Source organism: Boleophthalmus pectinirostris, unplaced genomic scaffold (genome assembly GCF_026225935.1).
Source record: "Boleophthalmus pectinirostris isolate CB_2022bp ecotype Guang Dong unplaced genomic scaffold, ASM2622593v1 HiC_scaffold_12, whole genome shotgun sequence".
Classification (NCBI taxonomy): Eukaryota; Metazoa; Chordata; class Actinopteri; order Gobiiformes; family Gobiidae; genus Boleophthalmus; species Boleophthalmus pectinirostris.
The window spans coordinates 1,540,876-1,550,641 of record NW_026571018.1 but is presented as its reverse complement, the minus strand read 5'-3'; the positions used below and the strand labels follow the sequence as shown (position 1 = coordinate 1,550,641).

General features: G+C 43.0%; 1 protein-coding gene across 1 annotated transcript in view; it reads right to left on the bottom strand.

Annotated features, from left to right (window-relative positions):
• Nucleotides 1-2,498: 2,498 nt before the first annotated feature.
• mcama (melanoma cell adhesion molecule a) overlaps nucleotides 2,499-9,766 on the bottom strand; it is a 60,411-nt gene continuing 53,143 nt past the window's right edge. The window contains 9 exon segments of the mRNA XM_055148642.1: nucleotides 2,499-3,426; nucleotides 3,621-3,726; nucleotides 3,894-4,023; nucleotides 4,390-4,425; nucleotides 4,904-5,045; nucleotides 6,598-6,728; nucleotides 8,024-8,105; nucleotides 8,108-8,167; nucleotides 8,846-8,961. Coding sequence (XP_055004617.1) covers nucleotides 3,424-3,426; nucleotides 3,621-3,726; nucleotides 3,894-4,023; nucleotides 4,390-4,425; nucleotides 4,904-5,045; nucleotides 6,598-6,728; nucleotides 8,024-8,105; nucleotides 8,108-8,167; nucleotides 8,846-8,961 — 806 coding nt within the window. The 3' untranslated portion in view covers nucleotides 2,499-3,423.

Here is a 9,766-nt window from a genome sequence, read left to right as displayed (position 1 = left end):
GTATTATTTAAACATGTACTTGCACACACAAGCTCAACTGCAGATGCAGAGTCCTGGTCCATGAGTGTCTCACTGCAGTAACAAAAGGAGCAGATGCAGCAAACACTAAACAGTACCACGACACCGGCTCGGATTGGTCAGAGAATAGGTGGATTGTGTTTAAAACCACTTCATTCAGTCTTAAAGGGCCCATATTATTCTACTCTATGATCTACTATGTAATAATGTTTCCTCATCACAAACAGACCTGGAGCTGTGTTTTGTTACATTCACATAAACCCTATATATTCAGGGTGAGTTCTCTCAAACAGAAAACCTCATTTGGATGATTTCAGCCCTAGAATTGCCAAACTCTACTGAACTAAAGGTAAAGAGGAGCCGGAAACTCAATATACAAACTTGCATTTGTATATTGCCTTTCAAGATGCCCAAAGCACTTTACAGTTCACTGCTCATTCACTCCACACTCTGTGGTGTAAACTACTACTGTAGCCACAGCTGCCCTGGGGCAGACTGATGGAAGGGAGGCTGCCAATCTGCACCATTGTCCCTACTGACCACCACCATCACTCACACACCAATTTCATACTAGGCAAGGTAGGTGAAGTGTCTTGCCTATGGACACAATTACAGTTTTTGTGACTGGCGCCCCCCTGTGGCTCCTGATTTTCAGTGTCTCCATCCAAGTCCTGACCAGGCCCGGCTGAACTGACCAGATCTGACCAGATCAGACCGGTATGGCCACGAGACAGACTAACAATAAAAGATTACACTCAAATGTATGAAACACAACTCCAGTTGTGTTTTTGGGGAGGTAACAACATTCTTATATTGGTAAAAGCTCATAATCTTTTAGTGATCACTGAGAAGTACAACACAAGATAAGACAACACTCGTGTAACTGAGGTGTGACAGAAAGTGTCCAGAGCTGCTGCTGATCCAGAAGAGAAAACAAAACACAGACACAGGCAAGAAAATATGAGGAGTTTTTCTCAGGTGTAATTTAGTGTGTGGTGTGCCATGGAAAATATTTTAGTCCAAAAAGTTTAACACAACTCAAAACAGGTTACACTTTATTGTTCTGCATTTGACCCGCTCTTCAGTGCACTGGGCCAAAGCAGAAAATCTCCAGATCTGGAGCTGGTTTTGGTCAGGATTTCCTTAGCTGGGGGATTTGAACCATTACCTGCCCTCTTTTTTAATTTATTCATTTGTTTGGAAGGGCATCCAGAGTAAAAATTCTGCACCATCACAGCAGAACTTTTTTTTACTGATGAAGATGAAACTATTTGGTTGTATCATTTCTAAAAACATTCACAAACCTACTATAGGCATATTGGTATTGTGCCCTTGGGCAAGACACTTTCCTCACCTTGCAGCTGGTGAACAGGAGTGACAGTGTGGAGTGAATTCAAAGTAAAACCTGTTGTGTCGAACATAAACCTATGGAGGAATATTAACTGGTGGAAGAAGTACAAATACAGGAGTAAAGAAGTAAAAGTATCACATGAAAAAATGTACTTTAGTAGAAGTACTGAAGTAGGCCTACCTGCTTAAACATGTACTTTAAGAGTTAAAAGTACAAGTATTTCACACCAGTGTCACATTTTGTGATTCTGAAACAATTGAATTTTACAGGATTTCTCAGTTTTTCTTGGGGTTTCATTTGTATTTTTAAAATGAAACAAAACACAATTCTTGTGAATTATAACATAGATCAGAAAATACTTTAATATGGGCCCATAAAGTACAGTACAGTACTTTTACCTTCCAGCACTGGCGATGCATTGGTGTTCTTTGGCTCCTCTCACAGACACTCCCGTCTGCAGTGTGTTATTCCAGATTTGGGTTAAAATAACATTCTTGAGTATTTGAAGTGTCCACAGTGAGCAGCGCACAGTGAGTAGTGCTGTGTGCAGAGCCCAATGTGTTACAGATGTGAGAAACCTGAGCTACTGTCCGGACCACTTCCTGAGTCCTGTCCAACCATAACCAGCACACACACACGCTCAGTCCACACTGCACTTTATTTGGTTCTCTTCAATGCAAAAATATATAAAAAAGAACATCACAGTCAGTTTTAATTTACACACAAACAAAACGATAAAAAAACATCCAGGGTTGAACATGTTTAAATACTTTTCAAATGCCCAGAGATGAGCTGGAGGCTGTACAGAATGAGGAGGCAGGAGGACAGGACGTCCTGCTGCAATGGCACAAGAAGCTGCCTCAGTGAAAGCACAGCGTCCAAACACAGGTCAAACACATCACAGTGAAACAGGAAGTCTCCACGCACCTGAACACACCTGAACGCACCTGAACGCACCACAGACCCACCAGAACCTGAACGCACCACAGACCCACCAGAGCCCCAACATATTTACAGTTCTCAGCATAAATGAGTACACCCCACTGAAAAGTAACATTATACAATATGTCAATGGACACAAAAAACATTTGCAAAATGTGCACAGACTCATTTTAATACAGCATCTGCTGAACTTAGGACAAAAACAAAACAAAAAAAAAACAAAAACGAAGGTTAATAATATAACTTAGATTAAAGCAAAGCTTCATTTTAGGCTCCAAATATGTAAGCATTTAACCACAGGTCAGTCCAATGACTCATGTGTCCATCAGTCGGCTACAAAAGGATGTGACTTAAAGCAAACCCCGTCACATTTCCTGCTGTCAGCAATGGCCCCTAATCTAACTTAACTTATATTATTAACCTTAGTTTTTTGTCCTACGTTCAACAGACGCTGTATTCAACTTAAATTCTGTGCACATTTTGCAAATATTTTTTGTGCTCATTGACAAATTGTACAAAATCTTACTTTTCAAAGTAACATCCCATTAATGAAACTACTGCACATCGCATCAGGTTTGTCAAGTTGTAGTCTATTGTTTGTATTATTAAACTTCCAGTTCTCATCTGACAGCTGCTGTAACTGTGCTGCTGTGAGTGTGTGTGCTCAGGTCTGTGGGCCCCTGGACCAGAGCTGAACTGGGACCAATGGACCAATGATATGTCAGTGCTACACAACACAAGGGCCCTCAGGTGTACCTTAGGAGAACCTCTGTAGTACTTCTTAAAAGTACTACATAGGAGTACTTGTCAGGAGTACTTGTCAGGAGTACTTGTCAGGAGTACTTGTCAGGAGTACTTGTCAGGAGTACTTGTCAGGAGTACTTGTCAGGAGTACTTGGAGGGTGGCGTGGTGCAGAGACAGCAGTTACAGGCCCAGTGCGTCACCGAGCTTCAGAACAAAAATCAAACTATTTACATTTTCAGTCTTGAACAATGAACAAAGGAACAGGAACAGGGTAAGTGCCGCCAGACTGGTCAGCGCCCTCTTGTGGCCCCGTGGTCAGCTGAGGCTCCAGTGCAGAAAAGCATCATGGGAATGTGCTCCGGCCCCATCACTGTGGACAGAGGGCAGAGTCAGTGCAGTCTGAGCTGAGCCTCACACTGCTCACATTGTCTACAGAGGAAGAGCGTCTGGAGCTGCTGGTGTGAGCTACACCACACCCACTGTGCGCAAAACGAGGATATATGTGTAAGGAGCAGCTAACTACAGGATGTGCACTTCTGCTCCTGTCCTGAAGGGGCGCTGTACCTGTTCAGCGGGGGCCCTCTTGTCTCCGTTGACTGCTCTGAGCAGAACAGACTCTTCAGTCTTCATCTCCACCACAATGTCCTTAGCACTGGCTTTCTCTTTGGTTCTGCACAAATATGGATCTGTCAAGACTGTTTGAGGTTCCACAGGTTATACACATGAGTCAGCAGAAGTAATATCAGCTGTAGTAGTAGTAGTAGTAGTAGTAGTAGTAGTAGTAGTAGCAGTAGTAGTAGTAGTAGTAGTAGTAGTAGTAGTGTCAGTAGTACTCACATGCTCTGTTTGCCCGAACGACCACAGGGGAGTCGGTTCTTCTTGTGGAGGAAGTAGATGACGCTACCCAGGATGGCGAGCAGCAGGAGGCCCAGGATGATGACCACGATGAAGATACCACTGCCCTCAGCTGCAACCACAGACAAGATCTCCAACCAACCAGAAACCACACAGACAAGATCTCCAACAAACCAGAGACCACACAGAGAAGAACTCCAACCAAACAGAGATGACACAGGCTATCAGATGTAGTGAAGTAAAAGGAAAAAGTATCCACTTTACTTAAGTAAAGTTCAAATACCTGAAATGTGTACTACAATATTTTACAATTGTTACTTTATTACATTCCATCCCTTCCAACTTCCACACAAGAGACTAGTTCTGATGACCATCCATGTGCCACACTAGAGTTCTAAATGTCCTCTGCTCTCGTCTGAGTTCTTGCTGTAAGTAAAATGTTGTCGAGTGGAAAGTTGTTGTAGCGGTGGAGTTTTACCTGGAGAGAAGGCAGCAGGAGCCGTCACCATGGGAACTGTGGACAGGACACAAACAGATCAGATCAGCTCTCAGAGCTTTTGTTAACACGCCCAATCCACAATCTGATCACACTCTGATTTGTACACCAGACTAGAACACACCAGGTCTGGACTCACTGTACTTTGTCTTCCAAATACTTAGTCTAAAGTCTGAAGTTCACTCATTTACTGACACATAACAAACTTAGATCACATAGATATTGTTTTAAAAATGCAAAATCACAGAAGTTTCACTTTTATTTTGACACTCTGAATCCCCCCTTCCTTTGCTCCCCGCGTCACTCCCCCTTCAGAGCACTATCACACAATCACCGTACATCTCACATTGCTTCAGGTTTGTGAAGTACTTTGTGAGTTGTTTACTTTTTTTTTCCATTTGTGCAAAAATGGCTACGTGACACTGCTGAATCCTGTGTGTTTTTGCCTCCCTGTACCTGCTTTGATCTGTGTTTGTCTGGGATGGGCTGGCTGTACCTGCTTTGACGCTGAAGAGCCTGGCGTCGGAGCCCAGGTCGTTGGAGGCGTTGCACACGGCACTGAAGTCTGCGCTGACCCGGACGGACACGACGCTGAGGGACGAGTGCGAGGAGGAGTGAGAGACCACCTCCTCCCAGCTCTGCACAAAAACAACAACAACATCTGCACTTTTAACAGGAACACCACGCTTTGGAAGTTTGTCTAATTAAGAACAACTTAAGTGTCAGTTTGTGGCAAAAAGTAGAGAAGAAAAGTACAAAATACGGCAAGATGTGGTGTAAATTTATACACAAGTTAAATTTTTTTGGGGGGAGTTTAAACCTTCATCATTTAACACTCAATTACTGTATTTGTTAAATCATATGAAACAGTTTGGTCGGTGTCCACACTATGGTTGTGGTTATGCAGTTAAAGGGATGCAACAATATTCAATCGTTTGATACTGGTGTCACGATTTGATACACGTGTTTGGTCAATAATACACACATGTACCTCCATACACGCTCTGCTGTCATTTATTTTGGTCTGAAAGTTAAACAGTTCTTTTGGCGTCCTCCTCAGACGCAGCAGAAAACAGCTCCACAGGGACTTACAGCTGAAATATTTGAACAGACGAGGGTTTGATCTTTACTCACTTTTTATTTTACAGGGATAGACCCAGGAATGACAAAGAGATTAACTTAAATTTTTTTTTTTTAACCTTAAAATCACTTTTGGCTTTACATCAGCTTTAATCAAATGCACTCGTATACACATACGGGACGCGAATCACGTAGACGCAATCTATTTCTTCTCTGAAAAAGGTTGAGACATTTCTGTGTAATAGAACAGAGTCTGAGTGTTCAGAAAGTAGATGTTAGAGCTCAGTGTGTGTAAAAAGATCAGGTGAGTGTGGGAGGAGCTGCTGAGGAAATCATCATCAAAAAAGGAAACGCCTGAGAAAGTACTGTTCTTATTTTCACTGAATCAAAATTCTCAGGTGTAAATCATTGAACCAAATGAACTAAAACACTTCACATATAAACTCCAGCTGTACAGCAGTTGTTGTGTAATGTATGTATTGTTTCATTAATATCGTGTCATTATATTATACTCATCAGCAGAAAAAAAAATCACGTGTTTCTTTCTCGTGTCGTATCGACATCAGATCAATACTGTGACCCCTGATATGTATCGACTTGTGGCAAAAGTGTATCATTGCATCCCGAGCACTTATGGAACTGTCTTTACACTCGTCATATCTACAGGTCGTGTCCAACCAGGAAGTCATATTCTAAAATTTCCAGAGAAAATAACGTTGAACTTTGTGCTGGTTTTCTGTGTTTTGTTTTGTATGGACAGTCCCAGTAATTACAGAAATATTAACAATAAACAGATCAAACATGAGCAGCCTGACAGTTCAGCAGGACATTTGTCCAGATGATTATTCAACACTGTGAGGATCAGTTTGAAGCAGGTGGTACGTGGGATGTGTGTGGGTTGTGTGCGTGTTGTGAGTGGGTTGTGTGTGGATTGTGAGTGGGTGGGTTATGCGTTGGTTGTGTGTGGGTTGTGCTCGGGTTATGTGTGGGTTGTACTGTATGTGGGTTATGTGTGGGTTGTACTGTATGTGGGTTGTGTGTGGGTTGTGTGTGGGTTGTACTGTATGTGGGTTGTGTGCGGGTTGTGTGTGGGTTGTGCGCGGGTCACACCTGGGCGGCAGAGAGGCTCCAGGTCAGGGTGGGAGCGGGGGATCCTTGGGCCTCACAGCTCAGGTTGAGCACTCGGCCACTGGGATGCTCCAGGCGCACCTCCTGCTCCGGGGACTCCACCTGTGGAGTTCCTGCCCACAGACACACACACACACAGACACAGACATGTCAGTGCACACAGCTAGCACCACAGCAGCCTTTCAAATACAGCAGTGGACAGTTCTTTTCCATGGGGCCACATGAGAAACATAAAATATTGTGGAGCCAAAATGCTTAACTCAATTCTTTATAAAAAGCAGTAAATCTCATTGTTCGGACGAGCTGCTCAGACTGGGGAGAGTTTATATCAAGACAAGCTAACAAAAATGTCACTTAAAAACATTTTTAAAATCACAGGAATTAAGCTTTAGACCATGAATGAGGTAAAATGATAAAATATGTTTATTTTGTAATTCCAATTTGGTGTAAAAGGACCGGTTAGAGTCAACCAAAGGGCCGTATGGGGCCCGGGAGCTGCACAATGCCCAATACGCAGCCTGCGCTCTCTTACAGTTTAAAACAAGGAGCAGGTGGTTTTCAGATTCTGAGATGATGTTATAGTCCCAGATGCGGCACAAGAGCCAGACTTCCCCATTGATTACACTGGACTTTCTGAAGAAATATCCAAAAGGTAAAAGCACAAAACATGAGCCTGATTCTTTGTGTTAAAGAACATTCATTTTAGCTGCTGCTCATTTGAAATGCTATTGGTCAATAGAATGTTGATGTGATCTGAGATCCACAGGACAAGCCTCATGTAAAAGATCAAAACCTTCAGAACTCCCTCCCTGAGCTGCAGAGGCTGCACTAGCACTGACTCATGACTGAGAGAAAGAGTGAGAAAGTGACCATTCAGAGGCATTTAAATCCAGATTTAAACTAACTGGATTTCAGCGTTGAACCTGGCAACCCAAATGATGGTATGATGCCCAAAGTTTTATTGATTAAGAACAAATCAACATTACAATTGTTAACTATATATTTACCTTGAATCTATTGACACAGATAGTTTATAAGAGTGTCTGTTTATAAGTTTATAAGATTTCAAATCAAAATCTTACATACATTTCCTTAAAGCAGTGGTTGTCAAACATTTCACACCAAGTACAACCTAAGATAATATTTGTCTTTCTGAGTACCACCAGATCTACACTAGAACTACATCAGGCCAAAGCAGAACTAAACATGAGGTAAAAATGAGACTAGACCAGGAAAATTGAGACTACACCACAGATAAGGTCAAATATAAATATGCAAAGCATTATTATGAAGCATATGTGCAAACTGCAGGGCCCATGTACCAGGCAGAGCGCACACCACAGCTTGAGAAGCACAGGTATCACTGGTCAGTTCAGTTCAAAGTGAAAGCACCAGGAGCAAGTCTCACCATGGACGACGATGTGCACAGAGCTCTGGGTGTGGAGAGCGGGCAGAGCGGGCACCGTCACCTCGCACACATACTCCCCCGCCTGTTTTGGTACGACGCGTCCTGGAGGAGCAGACTGGAGCCTGTGCCCACCACGTGCCCACCCTCACAGAGGGCACAGACAGAGGGCACAGACAGAGGGCACAGACAGAGGGCACAGACAGAGGGCACAGACAGAGGGCACAGACAGGGGGCAAAGGGAGGTTAGGGCTCTGTGTGTGGTTGTATTTTAAGAGTTGCAATTGGATTTGTCATTTTACACACTTCCAGGGGCAATTATATTTGAGAGAAAACCCAAGAATCACAGGCACTTCAGAATTTATTTGTGAAGGTCTAAACTCCAGGTTTAACAGTTTATACTTCAGACTTCATGGTGATGCAGGGACATTAAAGGAGACATAAAATGCAAAAATGACATTTTTGACATAACATTGTTTATTTTTCATAGATTCATAAAGACACTGTTCCCTCATCAAAAACATACCTGGAGTTGTTTTTGCTTTATTCATGTTTTATGCGTATGATTGTGCGTGTGATTGTGTATGTGACTGTGTGTGTGAGTGTGCCTGTGATTGTGCATGTGTTTGTGCGTGATTGTGAGTGTGATTATGTGATTGTGCCTGTGATTATGTGATTGTGCCTGTGATTATGTGATTGTGAGTGTGTTTGCGCCTGTCATTGTGCGTGTGTTTGTGCGTGTGTTTGGGCGTGTGTTTGTGCGTGTGTTTGTGCGTGTGTTTGTGCGTGTGTTTGTGACTGTGCGTGCACGTTGCGGCTGCAGACCTTGTACCAGGTGGTGCTGGTCTGGAGGGAGGACAGGGCGTTGCATGTGGCCGTCAAAGCTTCTCCTCTGTACATGATCTCGGTCTCTGCTGGTACCACCACTGCAGCATCCAGGTCTGGAACACAGGGGGCAGTAGTGAGGGGCTGGGTTCACATTCTACACTCCCTGTAGTTTAAATGTGATACTTTGCAGCTGATGTCATCAATATTCCCTGGGGCTAACTGTAGGCCCTGCTCTGTCTGACCAGAAAGAACTGATTTAGTCGGAACTACAACAGGTGAGATGATTTGTTAAATAAGTGGGGTCCGCTGCCTATTCCGACATCCCTCCATTACGACATGCCTCTATATAGACGTGCCGGTTTTCCTATTCCAACACATCATATATGTTGTTCTCCGCAGATATCCTACATGACCCAAAGAAGCACAAAGGGTCCACGCAGCCTCCATTTTAGATTTGATATTTTCCCGAAGGCTGCCCTCTGCTCTTTTTTAAAATGCATGACTGCTTCCCATGGCGATCAGTTTGGACATTTTCCTACTGTGGCCGAAGTATTCTCTGATCAAGACCTTTGCACTGGTCCAAGCATCTTATGATGTACGGGAGCACAAAGTACAATACATACAGAAATATGATTCATGTCAGAAAAGCAGAAATATTTAGAAAAAATAGTAAAGTGCTGCTACTCTGACTATGAAAAAAAAGTCAAAGTAGTGGAATGCTCGAAAAATAATGTTTATGCCGCTAATTCGACAATTAGACGTCAATGTGTAAATAGCAGATGTAACCTACACGAGTCCCTCTCCAGTCACATTACAGTCACAAACCAGTTAGCCAACAGTTTTTCAGTGAGTCACTTTCACCTTTTTGTTCAAAATCAAATTCCTAAATAGGACCATGAATCTAATCTAAATAACTTT